This window comes from Culex pipiens, chromosome 1 (genome assembly GCF_016801865.2).
Source record: "Culex pipiens pallens isolate TS chromosome 1, TS_CPP_V2, whole genome shotgun sequence".
In the NCBI taxonomy this organism is placed as follows: Eukaryota; Metazoa; Arthropoda; class Insecta; order Diptera; family Culicidae; genus Culex; species Culex pipiens.
In genome coordinates this window covers 5725898-5753196 of record NC_068937.1, presented here as the reverse complement: position 1 = coordinate 5753196, position 27299 = coordinate 5725898, and the positions used below count along the sequence as shown (strand labels likewise).

The 27299-nt window shown below is 39.1% G+C and overlaps 6 protein-coding genes across 6 annotated transcripts in view; 2 read left to right on the top strand and 4 right to left on the bottom strand.

The window, feature by feature from the left end:
- LOC120421080 (max-like protein X) overlaps nucleotides 1-21698 on the bottom strand; it is a 56056-nt gene extending 34358 nt beyond the window's left edge. The window contains exons 1-3 of the mRNA XM_039584227.2: nucleotides 21470-21698; nucleotides 21266-21394; nucleotides 20603-21199 (exon numbers count right to left, since the gene is read on the bottom strand). Coding sequence (XP_039440161.1) covers nucleotides 20603-21199; nucleotides 21266-21394; nucleotides 21470-21479 — 736 coding nt within the window. The 5' untranslated portion in view covers nucleotides 21480-21698. The remainder of the gene's footprint in view (nucleotides 1-20602; nucleotides 21200-21265; nucleotides 21395-21469) is intronic.
- On the top strand, nucleotides 2391-9291 carry LOC120421076 (aminoacylase-1B-like). Its single transcript, XM_039584221.2, has 2 exons — nucleotides 2391-2630; nucleotides 8138-9291. Exons 1-2 carry the CDS (start codon nucleotides 2513-2515, stop codon nucleotides 9247-9249), a joined length of 1230 nt encoding a protein of 409 aa, XP_039440155.1. The 5' UTR covers nucleotides 2391-2512; the 3' UTR covers nucleotides 9250-9291.
- On the bottom strand, nucleotides 9282-10827 carry LOC120421082 (uncharacterized). Its single transcript, XM_039584229.2, has 2 exons — nucleotides 10589-10827; nucleotides 9282-9655 (listed from the first exon to the last, which is right to left on the bottom strand). The coding sequence occupies exons 1-2, from the start codon at nucleotides 10766-10768 to the stop codon at nucleotides 9302-9304; spliced, it is 534 nt and encodes a 177-aa protein (XP_039440163.1). The 5' UTR covers nucleotides 10769-10827; the 3' UTR covers nucleotides 9282-9301.
- On the bottom strand, nucleotides 9662-10582 carry LOC120421079 (probable histone-lysine N-methyltransferase set-23). The gene has a single exon (XM_039584226.2). The coding sequence runs from the start codon at nucleotides 10526-10528 to the stop codon at nucleotides 9683-9685; it is 846 nt and encodes a 281-aa protein (XP_039440160.1). The 5' UTR covers nucleotides 10529-10582; the 3' UTR covers nucleotides 9662-9682.
- Nucleotides 13187-14550, top strand: LOC120421077 (tRNA:m(4)X modification enzyme TRM13 homolog). Its single transcript, XM_039584222.2, has one exon. The coding sequence runs from the start codon at nucleotides 13223-13225 to the stop codon at nucleotides 14486-14488; it is 1266 nt and encodes a 421-aa protein (XP_039440156.1). The 5' UTR covers nucleotides 13187-13222; the 3' UTR covers nucleotides 14489-14550.
- A 1650-nt stretch (nucleotides 21699-23348) lies between the features above and the next one.
- On the bottom strand, nucleotides 23349-26629 carry LOC120421049 (actin-5C). The gene is made up of 2 exons (XM_039584191.2): nucleotides 26469-26629; nucleotides 23349-24783 (listed from the first exon to the last, which is right to left on the bottom strand). Exon 2 carries the CDS (start codon nucleotides 24773-24775, stop codon nucleotides 23645-23647), a length of 1131 nt encoding a protein of 376 aa, XP_039440125.1. The 5' UTR covers nucleotides 24776-24783; nucleotides 26469-26629; the 3' UTR covers nucleotides 23349-23644.
- Nucleotides 26630-27299: the final 670 nt, after the last annotated feature.

The following is a 27299-nucleotide window of genomic DNA, read 5'->3' as shown; positions in this document are numbered from 1 at the left end:
TTTTTTTGATTTTATGAGTTGGAAAAAAATAAAAATCCAGAAAAAAAAACAAATTATTTTTCCGGATTTTTTTTTTTTATTTGAGGCTTTTAAACATCAAAAAGATTTTTTAGAATTTTGTAAAAAAATGGTTTGGAAAAAACAAAAAAAAAGCTCGATTAAAGTCACAAAGAAGAAAACACATGTTGCTAAAAATGATCCAAATGTAAAAAAAATACTGATCTAAATGTGACGTAAGAATCGTCGATCTACTAAAAACGATCACAATCTAACAAACGCTTGCAATAATCAGGGTCAGGACCAGCTTTCAGTGACCAAATTAACATCAAATAACATATAACAAAAAAAAACAAATAGCATTTTTGTAGTAGAATAACAGCGAACCTCTGCAGGCCAAGTGCGAATGATTCTGATGATACCTCTTCAGTTGACGCTCAGGCGAGGAACATCCTGGAAGGAGCGTCACTGACTACGTCCGTAGTCCTGTTAGATCATTTCTTGATCAAGACAGTATAGCTCTGGTTCCTTGCAAGTGTCCTATTTTCTTACCTCCACGTTGGCTTGGTTTTCATGATGACCTAGCTGGTGGCCTGTGGAAACGGATCGTAAACCTTTGACCACCGCGGGTCAAAGTCGAGACGGCTAAAAGAAAGGGGCGCGACAATGTGGGAAAGGGATGTAATTTGTGATTGTAGACGGTATTGTTTTGATTCGCGGTATGTTGAGTCAACTGCCGTGGATGTACCTGAAACATCGCACAACGGGGTTTCTCTTCATTCTATTTCATCTACCACCTATCTTCTGTTTATTTTGTTCCACTGATTTTCTAACGCGACTTCTGTTAACTTCTGTTTACTCCATTTGATTTCGATTTTACTCATTTGATTCTCTTATGTCTCAACGCTTTTCCACTCTATTTTACCAATTGATGCTGCTGTAACAAACTGTCTGTTTTTCCTTAATTTGGCAGCGATGTCAATTTTGTTTATCTTTATTTATCTATCTGAATAATTTTTCATCTGCCCTATAAATTGCACTTAACACCTTAACCACATTGTTACCTCTTGTTATTAACTATTGTTAATTTCATTATCTACTTAATAAATTACTATCTTTCTTTTACTATTGATTCTTTACATAGTATATTTCTTTCACTGTCCATTGTTTTCAATCTTCACCCTTTTCTTCAAACAAATGAGGTTCGAGCCCTTACTCAATTTTTGGAATGATCAAAGAATTAACACAAATATTACTATTGTACTTTTGAAAAACTTTTATAAAATGCTTAGGACCAAAAATTGTAACAAAACACCGCGACAAAAGAAATAGCAACATATAAACACGACTCAACACTAGGAAAGATTTCAGGAGAAAACAATACACAGTAAATAACAATTAGTTTTTGAATTCAAACTAAAAATAAAACAGTCTTTGCTTTAATGAAAGTTGTTAGGCACACTTTAAATGGTTAGGCGCTTATACTTACATCAAACCCTACGTAATGTACCACCCCCGGCCGAGTTAAAATGCGTAACCGGAAAAGAAGGTGTGCATGCCTGGCACGAACACTCAAAGCGTGTTCTAGCGTGTTGCTCGTACTGACTCAGAGCAAGGGTGAGATGTAGGTGTAAGGGCAGTGCGTGTTCGTCGGGAACCTGGTGCATAAGATCGGTCAAGGCCCGTTCTTACACTGAAAATTGCGAATTGCGAAGAATAACAGCGAACCTCCATTAGAAATCAACTAGTAAGTAAACAAACATCTGCAATTAGGTTTTTTTTGTCGTAAATGAGTTTAAAAAGTGAAATAATAAAAATAAGAAGTGAAAATCAACCGCAATCGTCAAACTTCTTCCAGAGAAACTTCCACAGATGATAAGTGTCTGGGACCGGCTTTTTGTGGTCAAACAACGCTGCTGCCGTTTGATAAGGTGAAGATCATTCGCGGGCGCGCAGTTATCGTGTAAACCCTCCAAAAACAGTGTTTTTGAGTAACTGTAGGATGGTGCTTCTGTGGAATGCATCAATGGAGCAGTGGCGTATTTTTCAAATTACTCCAGTTGACGGTTCTCACTCCCCTTTCGGATACAATTGTTTTCAATTTATTTCGTCGCAATTCTCACGCCAATTAACGCCTCGGATTTATTTTTGTAAAACAACAAGAAGAGGGAAAAAGTGCATTGAAATTTATGTTGGATGAATTTTGCAAATCGGAAAAATGTCAAACAAAAATCTCCTCCAAATTTAAACAAAACTAATCTCAACAAGCCATGACCGATGCGACATTGGCCCTCTGCGGTTTAAGCCCCTATCCCAACTGACTCGCGCTTATCACACCGCCTACTAGCATACCATAATGATGTTGGTGATTGAAGCTCATAAAAACCGACCGGTCGCGGCCAGAACTGCTCCAGTCTTGCGCTGCCACTCGACCGTGACTGAGATCGTCATCCTCGCGAAGAAATCAAGTTGGAGAAAGTTAGTTGGCAAAAAAAAAGTGAAAGGTGCTTCCAAGATGTGCGAAAAGGGCTCGCAGTGCTACAAAAAGTTCCAGGAGTGGGAGAGCAACGAGGAGATCCAGATCTTTCGGGACTACCTGCGGATCCCGTCGGTGCACCCGGATGTGAATTATGGTAAGAGTTTCTCGTTTAAAAAGTTTAGAATTTCAAATTTAAGCAAGTCACGTTGCTTAGTAGGCGTGGGTCGTTGGTTAAGCTGCATCAAAGTATAGCGCAATCTCTCAATTAGACTTAATTTACACCGAGTGCAACCGCAATTGTGGTGAGATATTTGAAACAAAACGATCGTTTCCTGTTGACCGTTTAGCTACGTAAGGGATTTCTGCAGAATAAATTTTTAGTTTTGTAAAATTCAGGAAAATTTAAAAGGACCTAATTTTTATCAGAAAATGCAAATTTCATAAGAAAAAAAAAAAAATCAAATGGCAGCAATTCATCTCTGTCGACGGCTGTTGTCTGTTGCAATGTAGAGAACCTGAATCTTCTGCTGATAAGAGAATAGCTCTTATCTTCAACGAACGACAGAACGAGTATATTTACACCGGATAACTAAGCCGCTTGATTATTTACTTGCATAGGAATATCTTGAACCTTGCAAGTAAACTGAGTAGGTCAAGTTTTGAAAGTCTTCATTGGCACTTTTTGCTGAATTCCTGAGAATATTTTACATTGGTTCTCCATTTGGGTTCAATGTTTTATCTTAAGTTCAGGAGTTCTAAAAAAGAATTCGAAAATTACGAAATTTTGAACATCCTTCCTTCTTTCAATTCTCAAATTCCTTTCATCTTTAAATTTTAAATTATTGAATAAGACTATTTTTAAATTCTTAAACTATTTAATTCTGAATTGAATTTCCTAGTTTTTGAACTGCCATGTTATTCTATTTTCGATGTTTTATAATTTTGAAATCTTGATTGTTTTTTTTTTTCGCACTTTCTGATCTTTGGAATTTTATAAATCTTGATTCAAATTTTTGTATTTTTTATTTCAATTTTTTTATGTTTGAATGTTATTATTGATTTCAGATTTTTTTATTTAGTTTTTTTTGTCTCTCCATAATTTTATTTTAAGTTCAGGAGAACTAAAATAATCAAAAATTCCTAAATTCTTTAAATTATTTAAATTTTAAAATATCAAATAATGTTTTTTTTAATTCTTAAACTCTTGACTTCTAAAAACTATTTATTTTGGATTTTTTGAAATTTTAAATTGTTGAAAAATTTAATTTTCAAGGTTTGAAATTGTTTTTGTTTATTTCCGATGTTTTATAATTTTAAAATCGTGGCGTTTTTTAAGCATTTTGTAAATGTATAAAATTTTAAAATTCGTGATCTGATTTTTTTTTGTTTTTCTTTTATTTTTATTTTAAATTGCCAAACATATTTTTTTGATTTTTTATACTTTGGATGTAATCGCTTTGAATTTCTTGATATCGGATTTTTATTAATTTACTTTTTTATATCCCTGATTTTTTTTATTGATTTCTTGAAAATTTTAATTGAAAATAAAATGTAATGATTTTTTATATTGTTCTTGAATCCAAAAATCTTTTATTCTTGATTTTTTGAAATTGTAACTTATTCAAAAAAAAAAAAAGTTTCCTAGTTTTTAAATTGTTTTTTTTTTATTTCTGATGTTTAATAATTTTGAAATCTTGATTGTTTTTTCTCACTTTTGAAATCATTGAAATTTTGAAATCCTTGATTCCAAAATGTAATTTTGTTTTGAATTTTAATATTTGTTTTTTTTTATTTTTATGTCAAATTTTGAAAAAAAATTATTTAAGCTTTGAATGTTATTTTTTTTTAATCTCTTGATTTCGGATATTTATTAATTAACTTTATTTATCCCTGATTTTTTTTGATTGATTTCTTGAAAATTTTAATTTACAATAAAATGTAAGGTTTTTTTTTTATATTGTTCTTGAAAGTATTAGTTTCTCATTAATTCTAAATATCTTTTATTCTTGATTTTTTGAAATTTAAATTCTTCAAAAAAATAATTTCCTAGTTTTTTTTCTATATCTGATGTTTTATAATTTTGAAATCTTGATTGTTTTTTCGCATTTTTGAAATCATTGATTCAAAAATTTAATTTTATTTTGAATTTTTAGATTAATTTTTATTTTATTTTTAAATTCTTATTTTAATTTTTTAAATGTTTTTTTTTTTTAATTTTATGTTTTGAATGTTATTATTTTTATTTTCTTGATTTCGGATTTCTTTAATTTACTTTTTTATCCCTGATATTTTTTTGAATTCTTGAAAATTTTAATTTAAGATACAATTGAAAAAAAAAAAGTAAATCTTTCCCAGTTCCTGAGGGGAACACCCTTGAAGAGTATCGGGGCCGACATTTACAAAGCGGATTCAGTGGCAGTTTCATTCTCAACTTAATTTTAACATGTTAAGGTTAATGTTAACATTCCATAGGTCGCCTCCCTAAGGTGTCGTGATAAGGTCCAGTTTGTGACGATACACTACCTTCCCTTTACTAAGCAATCGATTCCAGAAGGGAAAAGATCACCAGTTGTGTTGGTCCGAGCCGGGATTTGAACCCCGATCTACCGCTTACGAGGCGGAAGCGTTACCACTGGGCTACGTGGCTCGGACTACAATTGAAGGGTTTTTATTTTGTATATTGTTCTTGAATGCATTAATTTCTCTTTAACCCTAAAAATCTTTTATCCATGAATTTTTGAAATTTTAGATTCTTGTAAAATTGAATTTTCTAGTTTTAAAATTGCTTCTTTTTTAATTTCCGATGTTTTACTTTTCGGAAATCTTAGAATTTCAAAAAATTTATCTTTTTTTTAATTTTTTTTAAAGTTTCCTTTTTTTGAACTTTTATATTTCGCAATTCGCAATTTTCAGTGTAAGAACGAGCCTTGACCGGTTTTTTTGAAATTTTGTACTTTGAATGATATTATTTTAAAGATGCTTGATTTCTGATTTTTTTTTATTTACTTTTTTAATCCCTGATTTTTTTTTCTTGAAAATTTGAATTTATGATAAAATTTAAGGGTTTTTTTTATATTGCTTTTAAATTTATTAGTTTCTGAATAATTGAATTCCGCTGAATCCTGAATTTAAAAATTTCTGAACTTAAGACCATTGAAAATTTAGAAATTTTTAATAGGTGAAAATATTAAATTATAAAACTCTTGAATTTTAAGTTTTTCCAAATTTTGAAATATTTGTTATTTTGAATTTCTATTAAAAGGTTACATACATGACGAAAATCTAAAAAAATGCGAATTGCGAAAAATTAAATTTAAATTAAATTTTACAATTTTACAATTTTACAATTCTACAATTTTACAATTTTACAATTTTACAATTTTACAATTTTACAATTTTACAATTCTAGAGTTTTTTTTGAAAAGGACCAATAAACTATTGTCTTTCATATGTTTATAGGACCTAATCAAAAAAAACTCTAGAATTTTACAATTTTTCAGGTAGTAATCGGTGCTTGCGGGCGTGAAATTTTTTTTTTTTTTGCTGCGTCAGAGTGAAGTCTTCCGAGTGTTGGTCCAGAAGGGATTTCTACTTTCTTTTCGTATGGATATCGTTGAAGACGTCGGGAAGCTGTTCCAAGGAAATTGGAATGTTGGGTTCCGATCCCTACGTAATCTACCAAGCCGATGGATCGGAATTTTGCTTGTGAAGGAGGTTTATTATGGATCGTTGAATCTGAATCTTGATTTGGTGAGATGTATCCATTTTATCTATCATTATTTGATTATTTCCCTTATTTTATATAATATTCTATTGATCAAATGATATATCCATATTATCCCTTTCCCACCTTCCCTTTCTCCTATCCTCATTTCCTCCCCCTCCCAACCCCCCCCCCCCTCTAAATATTATTATCTGCCAAATTTACACTAACACACCACACCACAACTGATTCGGAGCGTTTGGTACGGTATGTCCACGCATCCTTCCTCCCCTGATGATTCTGTGAAATGTGATCCGTTCACAGAATCTGTCTCTGCGGTTAATGCAACGCAGTAGGCCTGGCCGCTTTAATTTTTGCTATACATTTTCGGGGTAACTCGGATGTACTGTAATCATTAATATTGACAAGAAAGGACTTGAGGCGTAATCTTACCACAAGTTCTTCCAGGATGCTTTCTTTGGACTGGCTGCGCTTGTGTTCGATTAGATTAGATTAGATTAGATTAGAAAATGCGAATTGCGAAAAATTTTTGTATCTGGATTTTTTTATTCATTTTTTTTTTTTCATCCAGAATTTCAAAACCTTTTGTTTTTTTTTAGTTTAAGTAATTTTGAATTTTAAGTTTATATATTATTGAATATTTAAAATCTAAAATCTTAAAATTTTAAATTTTCGTGATCTGAACTTTTGATTTCCTAAATTCTTAAAATTTTTAATTTCGGAGCTTGGACCTATTTTTACATTTTTGAAACTTTAAATTTTTAAGTATTTTGAATTTCAAGTTTATAAATTATTGATTATTTGAATTCTTGAATTTAGAAATTTTCCAGATTGTAATCTTTTGATTTCCTAAAATCATAAAATTTTGAATTTCGGTATTTGGGAAATTTATGATATTTTTGAAATTTTGAATTTGAAGTTTATAAATTGCTTGAATATTTGTGTCTCCTACGAATGGCCGAATCTCAAAAGGCCGAATCCCGTAAGGCCGAAATTCAAAAGGCAGAATTCTCATAAGGCCGAACTTCGTTTGTAATGCGTTTCCGCCTTTTTGGGCGCGGTTTGCTATTATAATTTTTTTAAACCATAGTTATGTAATAAACATTGGTTTCGAAATAAAGAAGGCATAACTTTCTAGCATTGCTGCTAACTAAATTTTAAAATATTCTATTTATTTGCCGCAAAACAAATTTATAATTATTTAATTTCATTTAAGTACTTGGTGACGAATGATCAAATTTCGGTTATCGTGACCATAATTCAATCAACAACAAGATTGAAACACTTTTGAAATGCTTTAATACATTCTACTCTACTCATTTGTATGCATGGTAACAATATGATCGGTAAAGATAAACATAACGTATTCATTATGTACTCATTTCGCTCAAAATTATAAAAAAAGAACACCGTTCATTAGTTTACTGTATCTTTGAACATCATAATCAATGAAAATCGTGAAAATATGAACAAAATTCTGAATTCCATAATCATTCTACCTTTCGAGACATTCGGCCTTTTGAGTCGTTCTGCCTTCTAGGCAAAAGACAAAATTCGGCCATTTGAATTTCGGCCTTCCGAGATTCTGCCTTTTGAGTTTCAGCCTTTTGAGGCAATCCCGAATATTTGCATTCTTGAATTTTGAATGTTTAAATTTTCGTGATTCTATTTTTTTTATTTCCTAAAATCTTAAAATTTTAATTTTCATAATTTGTAAAATTTTTGACAATTTTGAAATTTAAATTCTTGATTCCATATTTTTTAAGAATTTTTAATTTCAGATTTTTTTTTAAAACAAATCACGAATTTTTTTTATGAAAAAAATTAATAAATGGCTTCTTCTTCAATACAGAAAACTTTAAACTTTTGTTTTGCTCAAATGTGATCTAAAAAAAATATATTTTTTTCACAAAAAAAAACCTTTCTTCCTCTTCCAGACGGCTGCGTCGACTTCCTGAAGCGCCAGGCCGCCTCGCTCGACCTCCCGGTGCAGGTCATCGAGGTGAACCCGGGCAAACCGATCGTGATCATCAGCTGGGAGGGCGCGGACCCGTCGGCCAAGTCCATCATCCTGAACTCGCACATGGACGTGGTTCCGGTGTACGCGGAACGGTGGTCCCACCCGCCCTTTGCGGCCCACATGACCACGGAGGGTCGGATCTACGCGCGGGGGGCGCAGGACATGAAGTGCGTCGGGATGCAGTTTTTGGGGGCGATTCGGGCGCTGCGGAGGGAGGGGGTCGTGCTGAAGCGGACGCTGCACGCGACGTTCGTGCCGGACGAGGAGATTGGGGGGAAGCTGGGGATGAAGGAGTTTGTCCATCAGGAGGGATTTAGGCGGTTGAATTGTGGGTTTGCGATTGACGAGGGGATTGCGGGACCGGGGGAGGAGTTTCCGCTGTTTTACGGGGAGAGGAGCGTGTGGCACGTGTTGTTCCACATTTCGGGGACGCCGGGTCATGGGTCGTTGCTGTTGAAGGGGACGGCCGGGGAGAAGGCGCGGTATGTTATTGATAAGCTGATGGATATGAGGGCGCGGGAGGTTAAGAAGATGGAGGACAATCCGGAGCTGACGATTGGGGACGTGACGACGGTGAATATTACGATGATGTCGGGTGGCGTGCAGAGCAACGTGGTTCCGCCGGAGCTGATGGTGTGCTTTGATGTTAGGGTGGCGGTTGATGTGAAGCACTTGGAGTTGGAGAACCAGCTGTTGGACTGGTGTCGTGAAGCGGGTGGTGGCATTGAGTTGGAGTACGACCAGAAGAGTCCGTACGTTAAGCCGACCACGTTGGACGGGTCCAACCCGTACTGGGTCGCGTTCAAGGACTCGTTGGATGAGCTGGGACTGAAGGTGAAGCCGCAGATCTTCCCGGGAGGAACGGACAGTCGGTACATCCGGGGTGTGGGGATTCCAGCGATTGGGTTCTCTCCGATGAACAATACGCCAGTGCTGCTGCACGACCACGATGAGTTCCTGGACGCGGATGTCTACCTGAAGGGAATCGACATCTACAAGAAGATTATCGCCAACGTGGCCAACGCCTAGGACGTGATATCACTTTTAAATAAACTCATCTATCTTAATCAACTTCCTTGTTTTATTTCTCCAACTTGTCCATGTACGCACCCTCGATCAAATCCCCCGTCTCAATCTCATACGCCTTCATCAGCTCATCCGCGATGGCCGTTCCCTCCTCCAGCGTCTGTTCCGGCCTCAGCACCACTTCAAACTCCAAAAAGTACCCCAATCCCTCCACATCGTCCAGGTGAACCCGCGTCTGACCGTGCATAAACAGGTGCCGCGTCTTCCGGACCTCCCCCCGCACTCCAACCGACTCCGCCAGAATCTTCTCCATCAGCTGGGGCTCGTCCAGGTCCAGCTTGTGGTACGTGGACAGCTTCGGTCCACCCACGTCCGGCCGGAAGTACTGAATCAGCTCGGACTTTTTCGTCTGCAACGAGGAGGAGAAGAGGGTCGGTCAGTACTGCTGCTGACAGGGAAGCCAACCGCGACAGGACGGTGCTCCGCACCGACAGCGCGTGGAACCGGTTCCCGAGGGTTGACCTCCGGCGTAGTCGAAGAGTAGTTCGGTGCCGGGTGGGATGTCTTGACGTGCAAAGATGCCGATTCGGGGTGGGGGATTGCCGATGTGGACGGAGACGGTTCGGCAGTTTGGGTCGCAGCTGTGGTTCAGGTAGCGGCCGATGTTGCCGCGACGTTCCGGGTCGATGAAGGTTTGGGACTGGTGGAGGTTGTCGGAGGACAGCTCGTTCAGGCAGAGGACGTAGTTTTTCTTTTGGTTGGTATCGTTGAAGCGGTTTCTTTTTTCGGCCTCCGGCCGAGTCAGGATTTCTCCGGCGTATTCGCAGATGAAGGCTCCTCGTGGGATTGGTTCGACGGTGAAGAGTCCCAGTTGGTTTGGAACTAGCAAGCTAGGCTTGATTACGAGGTTCTTCCTTGGACCAAATTGAACCAGTCGGTTCCAGCAGGTTGATTGACATTGACACTCTTCCGAACACTCGAAGATTACGTCTTGGTTTCGTGCCAGAACCAATTCTTCCCCACAGGGAGTGTAGCTTCCTCCCAGAGGACAAGCTTGACAATTGTCGGAACAGCTACAATGCGTCCCATAGCTAGTGTTCAGCAATTCCAGAAGCTCCCTGAACTCCTCACTCCCATCGTCCTCCTGCGGTTGATTCTCGATCCAGTACTCCACCCCCGGTTCCACGTGCTCGTACTCATCTTCAACCTCCAGAATCTCCCTGCCTCCAACCACTCTCACCACCCCACTCCCCCGTCCAAACACATCCGGAACCTGCTCCATATCTGCCCCCGTTTTTTTCAACGATCATACCAAGATGAAAACACAACCCCATCAACTCACCTCCAGGTACCGCAGCTTTAGCCGGCCCTTCTCCGCCCGGAAGAACACGTCCCGCTGGCGGATCAGCTCGCCCTCGGAGCCGGTCAACCGGCGGGCGATGTCGACGCGCCGCTGGAACCCGTCGGCACCGCCCGCCAGCTGGGCCTTGATCTCGACGTTGCGGGCCGGTTCGGTGGACATGGCGAGTTCTCTTACAGGAATGTTTCGTGAAGATTCAGGATTGAGCGCGCGAATCTGACTTTCGAGATGTTAGAAGTGCAACCTGGAGTGAAGCTTTCTGTGAAGTTTATGTTTACAAACGTCAGAAAGAGAGGCGTCCAAGCAGGCTGGTTGACCTTGTCAAGTACGGTATGCAGATCGGAAGGAACGCGGTCAAGAAATGATGCGATTTCTTTTCGTGATATTAGCAAATTAGTAAAATAAAAATAATAAGAAAATAAGAAAATTAAGAAATTAGGAAACTAGGAAATTAAGAAATTAGGAAATAAATATGTAAGGAAATAAGGAAATTAGGAAGTTAGGAAATTCGGAAATAAGAAAACTAAGAATTAGGAAATTAGGAAATAAGGAAATTAGAATATTCGAAAACTAGGAAATTAGGAAGTTTTGAAATTAAGAAATTATAAAATAAGGCTGGTACAAATGTTTATTTTTTTGAATTCTTAAATTATTAAATTCTTAAATTGTTAAATGCTTCAAATGGGTACTAAAGCCCTATGTAAATTTTTATGTACAACGGTAAAAACACGTTTAAAACCCATTTGTGATCACTTTTTTCATTTTAATGCAAAAAAAATATTGACAAGACAACATTTTTTCGATGGATCAACTATGGTCCCCTTGGAACGAGCTGTCAGGTAGGAACTTTTCTGTCAAGGAGGACCGCGAGGTTAATTTTTCCAAATTGATTTAAAAATCCATTTTAAACTCTTTGTGGTCGTACAAAGGGTCATTGTACTCAGAAAAATAAGCTTTTTCGCTGTAAACAACAATATCAGCAATCTAAGCTTCATTTAAGGACCAAATTCTTAAATACTTAAACGCTTAGTTTTCAATGTTTAAGTTTTTAAATTATTGAATTATTGATTTTCATGTTTTTTTTAAATTTAAAATATTGAAATGTGTAAATTTGTAATTTTGTAAATTTGTAACTTTTAAAATCTTTTGATTTTGAAATTTTTTTAAATTTCTAAATTTTTTATTTTTTTTTCTAGTTTTTTTTAATTTTGGAAAAATAGAGTTTTTGAATGTTATAGGTTCGAGGTTTTTGTAAATTTGTATTTACGAATTTCTATATTTCCGATTTTAAAACTTTTGGAATTTCGACTTATACATTCGTTTCGAATTTTCACATTTTAGAGCTATTGAATTTATAAAAACTTTAATATTAAAATTATTATTCAATTCTGCATATTTTTTATTTATTTTTTTACAGATTTTTGTTGAAATTTTCTTTATAATAAAAAAAAAAGTTATTTGAAATTTCTGAAATGTTTGTTTTTTTTCATTATTTTGAATTTGTTGTTTGGTTGGATTTAAAAATTTCAGATTATTATTGAATTATAAGTAAGATTATTTGTATGATTATTGTCAAGTTTAATTTCACTCTGATTTACTTCATTTTGGTCCCGCCAGTGTTGATCAATCGGACAGCGCAGGGGACTCATAATCCAGAGGTAGCTGGTTGGTTGGGCGTTGGTGACACGATGGCCGACATCTATAAAGACAACTTTGTTTTACTCCATTTCGACCAAAAAACTAAATCTTTCCTTTTAATTTCAAAATTCTGCATTTTGAGATTCGGCGGGAATTTTAAATATTATTAAAAAATTATTAAAACGTTTAAAAAATTGTTAAAACGTTTGTAATTATCAGTCGCATTCAAAAAGGAAAATTATAATTCTTTGATTTATGCATCAAAACATATTGCAAACAAGCACCGCGCGAAGAAACGTCAAATGCAATCTTTCCGTTTCTGTTACTTTTTAGCTGCGTACCGCTTAAGAACAATCTTTTTGCAATTCCGTCGTGAAACTACTTACTTTTCCTGTCATTCTTGAACGACGAAATAGCCTACTTTTCTGTACCAAAAATAACAGAATCGAATAGCAACACTTTTCAAAATAAATGCTGAAAAGTTCTACTTATCAGCACTGAAATGGGTGCTGAAAAGTTGAACTTTTCAGCACTTGTCTCGAAAAGTAACACTTTTCAATTTTTTTTTGGATTTAAACGATTTATTGACAAAATACGTGAAAATTTGACATAAAATATCACTCAATGGATGTTTTTCGGAATTGCAAAAAATGTTGTATGGAACTCGTTGCAAAACTTGATTTTTTCAGCACTCTTCGTATTTATCCAACTCAGTGAACCTCGTTGGATAAATGTACGACTCGTGCTGAAAAAATCCTCTTTTGCAACTTGTTGCATAAACTACTATTTCGTGACCCTTTCCTTGACCGGTTCTTGGGCGTTTTTTTATATGGAGTTTTGCGTTCCTTGCGATCTGCATACCAGACTTCAAGCTGTAGCGAATGATGCCAAAATAGAATCAACAATGACATTTCTCGTTGTCAAAGTTAATTTTGATTGCGTGAACGTTTTGTTTTGATACTTTTTAAGGAAGTCGAGATGAGTTCCTCCGGAACGGAAGAACCGCCTTCGGGCAAGCGACCAAAGCTGAATCCGGACCAAAGCAATCCGGAGTCGCACTGCCAGCACTTTGTTCAGCGCAAGAAGCGCTTCTGCAAGATGACGGTTGCCCGTGGAAAGAGCTACTGCGGTGAGCATGACGTGCACGCGTCGGAGAACGCCGACCGGATTCCGTGTCCACTGGATCCGAAGCACTCGGTGTCGGCGGCCAAGCTCGAGAAGCACCTGAAGATTTGTAACGCTAAGGAAGCTGATAGACCGCCGTTCATTGAACCTGGGGTTAATGCGCTGTCCGACTACGAGGACGATCAGGAGGACGTGGCCGCAGGCTTGAAGCTGGCGGATGTTCCGGACAGCGAACTCAAAACGGCCATCGAGAAGATCCTTAAACTGTACGACGAGTCCCGCATCGGGATGATTGACGAACTGCTGAAGGAACATCCCGCGTTCAAGGAAGAACTCGCCAACAAATCGTACGGTCCCCAAACCCTCAAACACCTGGTGCAATCCGCCTCCCTCCTCGGAATCATAGAGCACGAGGGATTCCTACAAAACGAAACCGCTTTCGTTGAATTCGGCGCCGGCAAGGGCCAAGTCGCCTTCTGGCTCGCCACAATCCTCCAGCAATCCGCGCTGACCAACACGAAGGTCCTCCTCGTCGACCGAGCTTCCCACCGCCACAAAAAGGACAACAAAATCGAAGACCGCGAGCTCATCCAGCGCGTCCGCGCGGACATTGCCGACCTCGTCCTCAACAAGCTGGAGCTCGGCGCGATCCGGAGCGTGGTCGGCGTCGGCAAGCATCTCTGCGGTGGCGCCACCGATCTCGCCCTGCGCTGTCTCATCCACGCCAACCGGCAGTCGCGAGGATTCGTGTTCGCGCTGTGCTGTCACCATCGGTGCGACTGGCGCACCTACACCGGCAAGCGGTTCCTGCTGGAAGCCGGACTCGGTCGCAGAGATTTCGAACTGATGGTGCGGATGGTGAGCTGGGCCGTTTGCGGAACCGGGACCAGTCGGGAGAGGAGAAAGGACGTCGTCGGGCACGATGGCACGGCGATCAAGTACGGGCTGACCCGGACCCAGCGGGAGGACATTGGGCGTAAGTGCAAGCGAGTGCTGGACGCTGGCCGGATACGGTACCTCGAGCGGAACGGGTTCGACGCAGGGTTGAAGTTTTACGCGGCGAGTGAGGTTACGCTGGAGAATGTTTGTATGATTGGACATGTTAGGAGTAAAGTTTGAGTGGTTTGTGACGAAAATTTGCCGTTATTCAAAATAATTGCAAAATAAAAAAAAATCATAAATAAAAAAAAGAAGTTGGCGATTTTGGCAAACTGTCAAACACGAAAAAGTGCGAGTTTTGTTTTGTTTTTATAGTCTAATGTCTCCTTCAGATTACAACCATATTTTAGGCCCAAATTTTTAGAAAAAGTTAAATAAAAATCGTAACTGGACGTACCAAGCGAAAGTTTTGGTGAGGACTTCGGATAATTGAATAAGAATTATATTTAAAAATTAAAATTTTTCAAATGCACAAATTTCTTAAGATTTCAAAATTTCGAGTTTTGAAAAAAAATTGTGTTCAAAAGTTTTGAATTCTCAATTTATAAATTTCATATTTTTTTTCAAAGTTATTTTTTTGAATTAACACTTATTTTAGGTATTTATATTTTTGATTTATTTATAAAAATATTCATTTTTATTACCCCCTACCGCACATTTTTTTTTTCGAAAATTTTTATTTTTCCCTTGGTCATTTTGAGCAACTTTTGTTCTTCGAAAAACTTAACTTCTCTTGTTTTATTTTAATATTTTAATTGGCATTTATCTTGTTTAGTTTATGTTTGTTATGAGCAGAGGTGGGCAAAAAAAGAGCGAGCCGCTCTCAGAGCCGGTTCACTTATAAGAGCAAACAAATCATGGCTCACAAAAAAAGAGCCGCGATTCTTTTTGAAACTCCGGTCTTTTGAAAGATCCGTTCCACGATGGAATAATTTTTAAACGTTTATCCATTCTTCAATGCTTATAGTAAAATTTGTCTGAATTATTTACACGGTGTACTTTTTCACGTACCGTAAACTGGGGTGACTTTGATAGGTTTTTCAAATGCCCGTCAAATTAATATCTAAACATTTTTGAGAATTTTGAGTATGTGAGCATTAAGGGATAGCTTATTATCCAACATATATGCAAAAAAGAGACTGTTTAATTGGATGTATCAAAATAAGTGGCCAAATCAAATTTCTATCAATGTCACCCCGGGCTATCAAAGTCACCCCAGTTTACGGTACTTAAATTACTTTAAAAGTGATAGATTTCTGAACAAAGTAAAAACTTTTCATTGCACAACTGATCGGAATATTAAAGAATTACCCAAGTACAAATTTGATTATTTCAAAATGCTTAACTTGGAAAAATTTTGCTGAAAACTAATAAGTATCCATATCAGAACTCCTCTTGCCCGTTAAACTTTGGCATTTATCGAGAAATTAAAAGTGCAACATGGAGTTAAACTTTCTGTCAAGCTGCTGTAAAGTTTTCCATGACAGCTGGGAGAGTTTCACTCCATGTTACCGGCTCACATCTCTCTTTTTAATTTCTCGATAGACTTTTTAGATTATATCAGAATGTAGCAAAGAGTTGGCAGAATATTTGCTCAAAATAAAATACCAAAATTTGCTAAATTTGAGCTGAAATAAGCGCAATTCCTTGATTTAAGTTTTGGTGTTCTCCCCATCCAATTATTCGATTATTAACCTATCGAGAAATTAAAAAGAGAGATGTGAGCCGGTAACATGGAGTGAAACTTTCGCAAGTGTCATGGAAAACTTCACAGTAGCTTGACAGAAAGTTTAACTCCATGTTGTACTTTTAATTTCTCGATGGTTCTCAAGCGAATTTTCTCGTGTTTCGCTTTTTTGAAAAATGTATAAAAGTCTAACAAAAACAAACAACCACACAATTCTTTAAAATAGAATTTTCAACAAAACTTTGAAAAAGAGCGAAAGAGCCGTTCAAAAGAGCGGCTCATTTTTAAGAGCGATCGAAAATGAGCGGCTCTTAAAAAGACCGGTTTTGCCCACCTTTAGTTTTTGGTAGTATTTGGCTCTTCTTCTACCTCTAATAATTACATTTGTAGAGTTTTTTTTTTTTGAAAAGGACCTATAAACTAGAGAGCCTGGAGCTTATTATAGCTTATTAATAAGCTCCAGGCTCTCTACTATAAACTATTGTCTTCCATATGTTTATACTGCCGTTCTACGCATAATTGTCCCATGTCATTTTTGGTCGATTCTGACTTTTTGTCATTTTTAGGTTTAGTTTGACGTTTACTTTTCAAAAAACACATAAAATCTAGTACTTTGTTAGGAAACTCATCAAAAACAACACCAAGTCTGTTTGTCCCATCGTTGAACTTCTACGCATAATTGTCCCACCAAGTATTTTCTTACACGGAATCATTAGTTTTACAAAGCATTGTATCTTGTTTACCTTTTGTAAAGCAAGAGAATAACAAATAAGAGTGATAAACTGCTAACTGGGGCGATCAGGGACATATGGGGTGAATATGGACCCACGGGACAATTATGCGTAGAAACACAAAAAACGGTCGAAAAATTTCAATCGCGTTTTTCTCAGTTGCACTTTTTTGAACATGGGACAATTATGCGTAGAACGGCAGTATAGGACCTATTCAAAAAAACTCTAGATTTTGCCTTTCTATTTTTTTATGTTTTACAGTCATTTTTTTAAATTTTTTGCTTGTTTTTCACATTTTTTGCTAGAGAATGGCACCATTATCATTTAAATTGTTAAAAAATGCGTAGAGGCATAGTTTAGGACACTACAAAAATTACTGCGTACTTATTTTTACTTACAATTTAGGAAATGTTAGTAAAAACACAGCCAAGTCAAACTTCCAACCCTGAAATTTTCAAAAAATTTCAAGATTTTTTCTTTCTAATGCTCTTTAAAGATCATAAATTGGCTAAAAATTGATTTTTGGTGATTTTTTCAGATCGAAGCCCGTCTAGAGGCGGGATTGGATTGCAGAGGGTTAATTGAATAATTTTGAGCTGTACAATTTGGAATTCCCGTTTTTTTTTATTTCAGAATTCTCCGAGGGGAATGTCACTCCGCGATTACACACTAAAACGCACAAAAACGAGCTCGAAAATCCTTAACGCTACTCATCGTGCCGATTTTTCACATTTGCTCTTGACATTTGCTCTTGACAGTTCTCTGTAATTCTGTAATTTCGGAATACATTCGTCCGGCTTCAGCTGAAGATTCATGCTGTCCCATGTTGCATGTTCGAGTGTAGACCTACGGAAAACCTTGCCGCGAGGAGAGGTGAGTGAGAAGTACACGAACCACCTACGACATAATTCCTCGGGCGGCCCAGGTCAACTCGAAGTTACCCCAGGCACCCCCAGTGCAGGACACATTGGGGGTAGAAAGCGGATAGAATTTTCAGTGAATACAATAATTATGACAATATAGGTTCATATAATCCTTATTCATTGATCTTACCTTTTGACACTATCAAACCTAGCAATATTACTATTGCATCTTACCATTTTACTTTTGATAGTGTCAACTTCAAACCTTCATCCATTGAGCAATTAACACATAATTTCCGCTATATTCTTCATGCGGAATCGTCGTCTACTTTCTTCGCCTTATTATCACTTAACCACGACGCGATATTGTTCTCACATTTTTTGAGCTTCAACGACCGATTGTTATTCACGCACTTATAAAAATACTTGTTCTGTTTCGCGGCTTTGTGAAAAATACACGTGTGTTGGCTTATACAATGACTTTTTTGGTCATCGTATGCTCGCAAGGTACATGAAAGAGAAAAAGAGAAAGAGAAAAAATGGGATAAGTACAATGTAAAATAAAATCGAACATTGAATAAAGAAAGAATAAAGAAACCTTATTTTGCAACTAGACAGAAATACCAACTTGTAACGAGAAGTTTACAAGAAAACAACTGAAGTTGTGAAATATGGGACAAGACAAGCAAACTAGAATAGTTAATATATATAATAAAACAGATTGAACGTACCTTTAATCATATTAATAACAGTTATGCCCAAATTTCTTACCAATTTTTTTCAGCAGTTACATTTCTACAATAATGTATTGCGATTCCAAGTTTGAAAAATAGAGTAGTTAAAGTTTGTGAGGTAAGGGACAAGTTATAGCAATAGCAAAATAAATAGATGCATAGATTTTAGATTTTACTAAATTGTATCTTAAAAGAATAGTAAACATCTATCTTGTTTTGAAAATAGCCAATGCACCAATTGCAAACATACAGCATGTCACGTTCACACCGTATGGAGTAAATGTGATAAGCTATATGTCCACATTCGGGGCACCACCTTTTTTCAAAATACAGGAAATGATAGAAGGAAGACCCCTTCTGTATAGTGGAAGATTTCTGCAACACCTTGGATTCGGACCAGACATTTTGTCTGAAATAAGAGAGAAAGACAAATATTAAAATTGTGGTATTATCACTAAATCCTATCATCCTTTCACCCCCCAAGACATGGTCTATCCTTCGTGCCTTTGTGTCTTGGGTGATGGCGAATTCTACCTTCTTCAATGATCTTCGGACCACCTCCAACTAGAATTCACAACAGGACCCCCCTCGGCTCCAGTTTACAACATGACAGCGACGAGAACACAGCCGAATGGGAGTTGACAGTATCAAATGCATGCTATACACTTTGCTTTGCTGGATACTTACTAATAGCAAAGGGCGAGAGTCCTGCGACTCTCAGCAATCATGAATACTGCCCATTTGCCACATTTGCTCTTGACAGTTCTCGCTGTCAAAAAAAATCGAGCAGTTTGATGCGTGAACGCAAGAAAAGGTAAACCAAAAAGCGAGTTATCGCGGTTAACGCGAGTTAAAGCAAGTTAAAGCGGAAAAGCAAAAGTTAGCGCTGCAAAGGTTTGAAAGGGGAGCTTTATCGCTCGGTGAACGCAGGAGTGACGTCCCCCTCGAGCTATTATTTAAAAAAACATGTTTTTTTTTGAGTCGCTCAAAATAGGTCAGTTTAAAAATATTTCAAAGCAAGCCGTAAATCCTAAAAAATTATCTACTGATTGATTCGAAAGGCGCTACCCTAGAGGAAATTTTAACTTCCCTAATTAAGCAGTTTTTTTAACAATCAATATTTTTTCAAATTTTAAATTTATTAGCGTTTGTGTTTATGAATTTTTGATGGCTCTGTTACAAAATTAAATATTTTTTTTTAATATTAGGCCGATGCAAAAATATAAAAGAAATACAAGAATTGAAATAACAAGCCATTATCTCAACATTTGAATGAAAAAAGTGTTTTAAAATGCAGAGACTAAAACTTTTTTTTAATATTTGTACCAGCCTAACCAATTTGAAAATTATAGATTTCCGAATTTTTATTTTTATATTTTTCAATTTGAGTTTTGGATTTTAGAATTTAAAATTTATAAATTTGTGAAAATTTTTAGAATTTGTTTTTTTTTGCAGAAACAAAAAAACATCGTGATTGGACGTTCCTATTGAAATTTCAGCGAGGACTTCGGATAATTAAGTACGAACCTAAGTACGAACTGTATTAAAATTTTTTAAACCGAAATTTGTTCAGTTTTTAGGGCTTTGAAATTTTAATATTCTTTGTTTTATTTAATTCGCTGAATTTTTTTTTATTTTATCTTATATTAAAATTTCCGAATTTTTAAATTTTTGAATATGTACGTTTTTTTAAGTTATCCAGATTTTTAAGCGAAGATGGCGTTCGAATGGTGAGCGCCCGAAATGTCAAAATCACGCAGTGGTACCAACATTACGAAAAAAAAGTGTGCCATGGCATGACAGCCATACTTTTTTTCTAATGTTGGTGGTTGGTGGTTTGACAATTCGGGCGTTCACAATTCGAACGCCATCTTCGCTTAAAAACCAGGATAAATATTTGTATTGACGATTTTTATAAGATATATCGTCGAATTTAAAATTTTAGAATTCTTTGATAGAATTTAAAAAAAATATCCGAATTTATCATTTTTTTTTTGTACATATCACAGTCTGTGTACATATTTTGAATTTCTCAATTTCTGAGTTTTAGGATTTATAAATTTTTAAATTTAAAATTTATAAACGCCTGTGTATTTGAATTTTTGATCGTTTTTGTTAGAAAATTAAATAATTAAATATAAGCATCGGACTTCCTTGCAGACTTTAAAACAAATGGCTTTCTTTTAAAATTAAACATCACCCACTAAAGTCATAGAATTTATAGAAAACAACACAAAACATCAACGCCCGAAACTATTCCATCTTTACGTTCGTCTTACCTCCTCCTTGCTGCTGCTGCTGAACATAGCTTGCCGTAATCCCACCCAGCGTCCGATTGACCACGTCCCGCAGCAGATGCGGCTTGCAGTGCTCCTCCAGCCACGGAATAACCCCACTGGTCAGCTCCGCAAAATCATTCATCGGCAGCTGCTCAAACGTCACGAACATTTCGTCCATGATGGCGCGGAACACCTGGAACTTGACGTCGTCGCTGAGCCGCGCCTCGGTCCGACCCGGACTCTGCTGCTGCTGCTGGAGCATGTGCTCGTAGTTCTTCTGGATGATCCGCAGCGCCATCACCTCCTTCTGGAGCGAGGCCTTCTCCTCGTCCTGCTTCTTCTTGTGCTGGTGCAGGAAGCCGATGTAATCGATCGACTTTTGCAGCACGGAAGCCTTGCTCAGCTTGTAACCGGAAGCGTCCGTCTGCTGGCAGCTGGGGACCAGCTCCTGCAGCGAATCGTACCCCTTCTTGATGGCGTCCCGGCGCTTCTGCTCGGCTTGGGTGTGCGCCTCGCGGCGCCGTTCCTTGTAGCTGATGCTGCTGCTTCCACCGGAAGTGCCACCCTTGCCGTTGTCCCCGGAGTCCTCTTCGTCTTCTGCCGGAGAGATTGCGCGCTTTATGAAATCATCGAAACAGGGGAGGTGGATGTGCTGCTACTCACCGGAGTTGTGGGCCGACGAGGTCGGCGTGTGGGCACTTCCGGCGCTGGAACACCGCGAGTACATGCTGCTGCGGTCCTTCTCCGGCGGGCTGCTCGGTTCCATCTTCATGTCCATCTCGTGCTTGATGTCTGAAAGCAAAGCACACAAAGAGCTCCAATAAACACAACAGCACTAGGAAGAAAGACACGGTCTAATCTGCTCACTTTCAGACATATTGTGGAGGCGCAGTTTTATCTCCCCGTAAACGCGGAAGGAGAGAGAGTGAGGCAGAAGGTTCCCTTATCACCAGCACCACCTTGCCGTGGAGACGCTGCGTGTGTGATGCTGCAAAAGTGACACACACACACCGCTTATCAGCGCGAGCGCCGTCGATTGTGATAAGAAGCAGCTTAAACCTTAAATTTGCTTGTTGGTTTGAAAAAAAAACAAACGAATTTGACGCAATCAAGTTGGCTGATGTTGTTTTGTTTTGCTCTCCGCTTTCGTGACTGCTTTCGCGAGAGATGTGAGCAGTGCCGCGTGGCAAACTGCGCTGCTGTTGGCGGCGTGCATTTCCCAATCACGGACGTCGGAATCGAGGTACTTCCTTGGATCGATTCGTGTGATTGTCGCTGTCGTGCTATTTTGACGCACGTTTAAACATTTTTGTTTGAGCGAGTGTCGTTTTAGTGCGACAGCGACGTGTTGAGGAGAAATCGAGTTTGGGCCATCAAATGCAGGAATCGTATTGTGTTCATACTTTCAGCGAGTTTTCAGATTTTTAAGCATGCGAAATAACTTCAGAGTAAATCACGGATTACAATTCTTTTTTGAGACGAAAAACATGTTCGCATGTAAGGAGCTGAAAATGCGGTGTTTGAAACTGGTGAATTCAATTTCTTTTAAACATAATTCTTCTGCCGAAGGTAAATGTGAGAAAACTATTTAACGGAAAATCTTGTTCAAAAACATTCCAATAGATGACCAGTTCATCACATCTGGAGTTTTTTTTTTTTTTTGAAAAGGTCCAGTAAACCAAATTTCCAGGTTTTGCTTTTTGGGTGTTTTTAGAACCGCCTTAAGTCAGGGGTATTAAAAAACACCCAAAAAGCAAAAAGTGGAAATTTGGTTTATTGGTCCTTTAAAAAAAAAAAAAAAATACGAGACATGTAAGTGAACAGTCATGTGATAAAGTTAGTCAGAAAAGAAAGGACTACCTCGAATCTTAAGTCCGTAATCGAAGAAGTTTGGAATTTCGGATTTTTCTTGATGCGAAACCACAAGTACCCACACATACGCAATTTTCTAACAGGCCAACCAACGACAACTGAGAGAACCAAAACGAACCAGTTACGACTATCTAAATAAAGTGCGATTTCATGTTTTAAATTCGAATGATCATTCCATGGAAAATAATGTCGAGCTTCTGGCAGCGTCCCAGAAAAGCCCGCGCAATTTTCCAATCTTTATTGTTATCCAATTATCCTATCCACAAATTGCTCATCACAATTTCCTTCCTGCAACAAAGAGTAGAGTATTTTTTTTTTCTCTCTAAATATAAAACGCAATCAATCTCTCCAACTCTTTCAACCTCCTTTGCGCGCCGGCTGCGATCGCAGCTGGGATGTTTTTAAGCGCCCAAAGGAGGCTGGGGCACGCGCGATGTTCGGCGACGCTCGCCACACGAAAACAAATTGTGAGTAACTATTTGATGAACGACGCACTCTCGGAATAAATTAATTGCTAATAAATATTTTGACAAGCCTAAACACAAAACGATACAAAACGGTCATTCGATTTGGGCAGTTGGTTTTTTTCGCTTCTAGCTTCTTTTTTAAACTTTTTTTTCGTGATTTTCTTATTTTTTCTGACTTCGCGCTCCTACAAAATTACAAAAAAGAAAAATGAAAGTATCGCTAACTTGAGTAACTGTCTGTCTTTTTTTTTTGGTTCTCTCACTCGCGCTCGCTCGCACACTCGAAGTTTAACGCGCTCTCGCTATCTCAACATGGAATAATATGATAATTGCGTATGTGTGTGTGTGTTTTTGTGTGGGTGACTAAATAATTCACAAAATCAAATCATTAAATAAACGTGTGGTACTTCGATATTATAAGTAATAATACAGGAATTGTCTTTTTATTTTTAAGTTGTTCTCAAATGTGTGTGTTGTTTGTGTGTATGTGTTTTTTGAGTCATTCAACACTTCGGATGTTCTTGCTGGGAATGATTTTTGAGATGATGTTGCGCTGTTGTTGTTGCTGTTGATTTTTCCTCGCTTTGATGGAAAGTATCTGGTTTTTTGTTTGTTTTTTTAATTATAAAGGAGAAGGACGACGATCACGCGGCCGCGATCGGGGTCCTGTGCAGGGGATGGTGTTGTTGCGGCGTGAAGGCGCTTAGAAGCACTTTCGGTGGACGATGGACGGGCCGGACTCGTCGTACTCCTGCTTGGAGATCCACATCTGCTGGAAGGTGGACAGCGAGGCCAGGATGGAGCCACCGATCCAGACGGAGTACTTGCGCTCTGGTGGGGCGATGATCTTGATCTTCATGGTCGAAGGGGCGAGGGCGGTGATTTCCTTCTGCATGCGGTCGGCGATTCCCGGGTACATGGTGGTACCTCCGGACAGCACTGTGTTGGCGTACAGATCCTTTCGGATGTCGACGTCGCACTTCATGATCGAGTTGTATGTGGTCTCGTGGATGCCGCACGCTTCCATACCCAGGAAGGAAGGCTGGAAGAGGGCCTCGGGGCAACGGAAACGCTCGTTACCGATGGTGATGACCTGTCCGTCGGGGAGTTCGTACGACTTCTCGAGCGAGGAGGAGGAGGCGGCGGTGGCCATCTCCTGCTCAAAGTCGAGGGCGACGTAGCAGAGCTTCTCCTTGATGTCGCGCACGATTTCACGCTCGGCAGTGGTGGTGAACGAGTAGCCACGCTCGGTCAGGATCTTCATCAGGTAGTCGGTGAGATCGCGACCGGCCAAGTCCAGACGGAGGATGGCGTGTGGCAGGGCATAACCTTCGTAGATTGGGACGGTGTGGGAGACACCGTCGCCGGAGTCCAGCACGATACCGGTGGTACGACCGGACGCGTACAGCGACAGCACGGCCTGGATGGCGACGTACATGGCCGGTGTGTTGAACGTTTCGAACATGATCTGGGTCATCTTCTCGCGGTTAGCCTTCGGGTTGAGCGGGGCCTCTGTCAGCAGCACCGGGTGCTCCTCGGGGGCGACACGCAGCTCGTTGTAGAACGTGTGGTGCCAGATCTTCTCCATATCGTCCCAGTTCGTGACGATACCGTGCTCGATCGGGTACTTGAGCGTCAGGATACCACGCTTGCTCTGGGCCTCGTCACCGACGTACGAGTCCTTCTGGCCCATGCCGACCATCACACCCTGGTGACGCGGGCGTCCCACGATCGACGGGAACACGGCGCGGGGCGCATCGTCTCCGGCGAAACCGGCCTTGCACATACCGGATCCATTGTCGACAACGAGCGCGGCAACCTCTTCGTCACACATGTTGATATCTGCGCGCAAGAAGGGGAGAAGAGTCAGATTAGATTTCCAGATTCAACGGTAAACAGCTTCGCGAGAGAGAGAGAGAGATTGCAACAACCGTTGGGATTAACTGTTATCTACACGCGCGCCACGGACAAGATAATGCGAGGCCACGTCAGCGGCAAGTACCACATGACCAACCCAACGCAGTTAATTAAATTACGATCGAATTACTTGCGTTGAAATCTCTCCACAAACTCGGTATCGTGCGCTCTCTCCGTCTCTCAGTTGGTTCGTGTCTTGCGCGCTTTCTCCCTCCCTCCGTCTGCGGGGTTCTGCAGGTAGCGAGGACCAGGCAGACAACGCCCACGCAGAAAAAGGGACCGTCTTCCCGGGAAGGGAGAAAGAGGGCAAGACAAGCGAGTTGAAAATTGTTCGACTGTGCAGGCAGGGAACCTGTTTCTACGGCGGGGGTCCTTTTCTTGAGTGTTTCTTGACGCGGGTAGACGACTTTGCGGGGGATTTGGAACCGGGTAGAGTCGGCAACGGCGGGGGTGTGTTAATTGATTTTGAGGAAAGAGACTTGAGTGAGCAATTAGCGGCAGACGATGACGCTGGGAGGTAGAAATTTGACGATTTAGGCTGATTTGCACGAAAATTAGGTGATGAAATCGACCTTGAAAAGGCTTAAAATTGCTATATCCTAATATATTTCCTAAAACTTTGAAGAAATACATTGTTTGAAAGTAGTTCTACGTCAATTTTAGAAAATTTAGTCAATTTGATATTTTTTGCTTGACAACAAACGTTACTAAGTTTGTTTAATAAAAGATTAAGTTTAAATTTGAAACATTCAAAGATTTTTAAGTTGTCAAGCGTAGTCCCACGTCAAACAAATACAACATATTCAAATTTGGAGCAAGTTTGACAAGTTTTTTTCAAAATCCGGGCAATTTTTATTTAATTTCCAAAAAAAAAAAAACTAAAAACTAAATCAACAAATTTCAAAAAGTTGATAAAATTAAGCAAAATTTTACCCCACTTTCCCCTTTAAAAAATCTCACCAAAACCCAAGCCGCTTGACTCAACTGTCAAGAGAGGGGTGCAACAACTTTTTTTCATCTCCGTTTTATTCCAAATTTCCCAGAAGAGCGATCAAGAACCTAGGCTCTTCTTCTTTTCTCTTCCCCTCACACATTCACAGCAGCATAATTGGATACAAACGCCGCTTGCTGTGTGAGGTGACGTGGGGTGGGCTGCACTTGTAGTGGTGCGCGCCCTCCTCTGCAGTTGAATCTTCCTTTTCGCTCTTTGGCTGTGTGAGTGAGAAAAGGATCACACTTTTTCTCCTTCTTTTTTTTCAAGTTGGGAGAAGTCAACCTTTTTGGGCTTGTCTAGCCACTTAAAATATGTCAAAATTTAAAATTTTTAAAATTTAAATTTCCAACAATCTTCAAAAATGTTGAAGTTTAAAAAGGATTTGCCAGAATCGCAATAAAAATCGATTCGAGCCGGCATTTTGGCACGTCCCCACGCACACACTCTCACACTGCAGACCTCCGGCCGGAACAAAATGCCGGCCAACGCCCCACACACCGGCCACAACCCCTCTTACCCTTTTCTTACAAAAGTGAGAAAAATGACCGTTACACAGGTTCTACTTCAACTTCAAAAAAACTACACGAAATTTTCCAGAAAATTTAAAAAAACGCACCGTTTGAAAATTCTTTTGACAGCAGCTAACAAAAGAAAGGGAACCACCACACTTGGATTGCTTTGATTTGAGTGACTTTAGAATAATTTGCACCGGCACACACACGCGACCGCACCAGCCGAACGACAACGAGCGAATGAGAGGTGGGCTTGGGCTTCGGGCTCGGATGGTGGCTCTCCTTCGCTAACGGCTCTTTTCGCCCTCTCTCATTCTCGCGAGAGCGCGCAACTTTCGAAAAGTTCTCACCCGAGCCGAATCTGACGCGAGAGAAAACGATTACGAACTTTTCAAAAGCTTCCACCGGATCTTTCTGGAAGGCACTTCGCGGCCTGGAGAATGAGAGAGCGGGAGCGAGCTAACCCGCTCGCGCTCTCACCCTTTTACGGAGCGTCGACCAATCGCGTGAACATGACCATATAAGGCAATGTTTGAAAAATGCTCAAACTTCCAGCGGCGCGGTCCAAGAAGGCCGGTTTTCGCACACGTGAACTTGCCGGTAAAGATGGTGGTGGGAGTGGGAGAGGAAGAGAGAGCTTTATAAGGTGTGTGTGTGCGCGAACTTGAAAAGCTTGCGGGGGTTGCTTGGAGAGGGGAAGGAAAGTCAGCCGACGCGTCATCCGGTGGGGTGGTTCCACGGTTGAAATTTTGTGATAAATTTGAGTTTAAAATAATAATTTTATAGAAACTTTTCAAAAATTTCTTAAAATGTTGCCTGTCAAAGGAAACTTAAAAGAGTTAGATTTTTTTACTTGTTCAAACATTTTTTTTTGCAAATTCAATTGAAAAAAAAATTGGAAGATGTTCAATTGAAAAGCAATCAAAATCAAAATT

Bases quoted from the DNA above. Each gene is read 5' to 3' on its own strand.
- LOC120421079 (XM_039584226.2), bottom strand. From the start codon at position 10,528: ATGGAGCAGGTTCCGGATGTGTTTGGACGGGGGAGTGGGGTGGTGAGA.
- LOC120421049 (XM_039584191.2), bottom strand. From the start codon at position 24,775: ATGTGTGACGAAGAGGTTGCCGCGCTCGTTGTCGACAATGGATCCGGT.
- LOC120421082 (XM_039584229.2), bottom strand. From the start codon at position 10,768: ATGTCCACCGAACCGGCCCGCAACGTCGAGATCAAGGCCCAGCTGGCG. The intron at 9,656-10,588 runs GTGAGTTGATGG...TCCTCGTTGCAG, and splicing joins TAAAGCTGCGGTACCTGGAG to ACGAAAAAGTCCGAGCTGAT.
- LOC120421077 (XM_039584222.2), top strand. From the start codon at position 13,223: ATGAGTTCCTCCGGAACGGAAGAACCGCCTTCGGGCAAGCGACCAAAG.
- LOC120421076 (XM_039584221.2), top strand. From the start codon at position 2,513: ATGTGCGAAAAGGGCTCGCAGTGCTACAAAAAGTTCCAGGAGTGGGAG. The intron at 2,631-8,137 runs GTAAGAGTTTCT...TTCCTCTTCCAG, and splicing joins GCACCCGGATGTGAATTATG to ACGGCTGCGTCGACTTCCTG.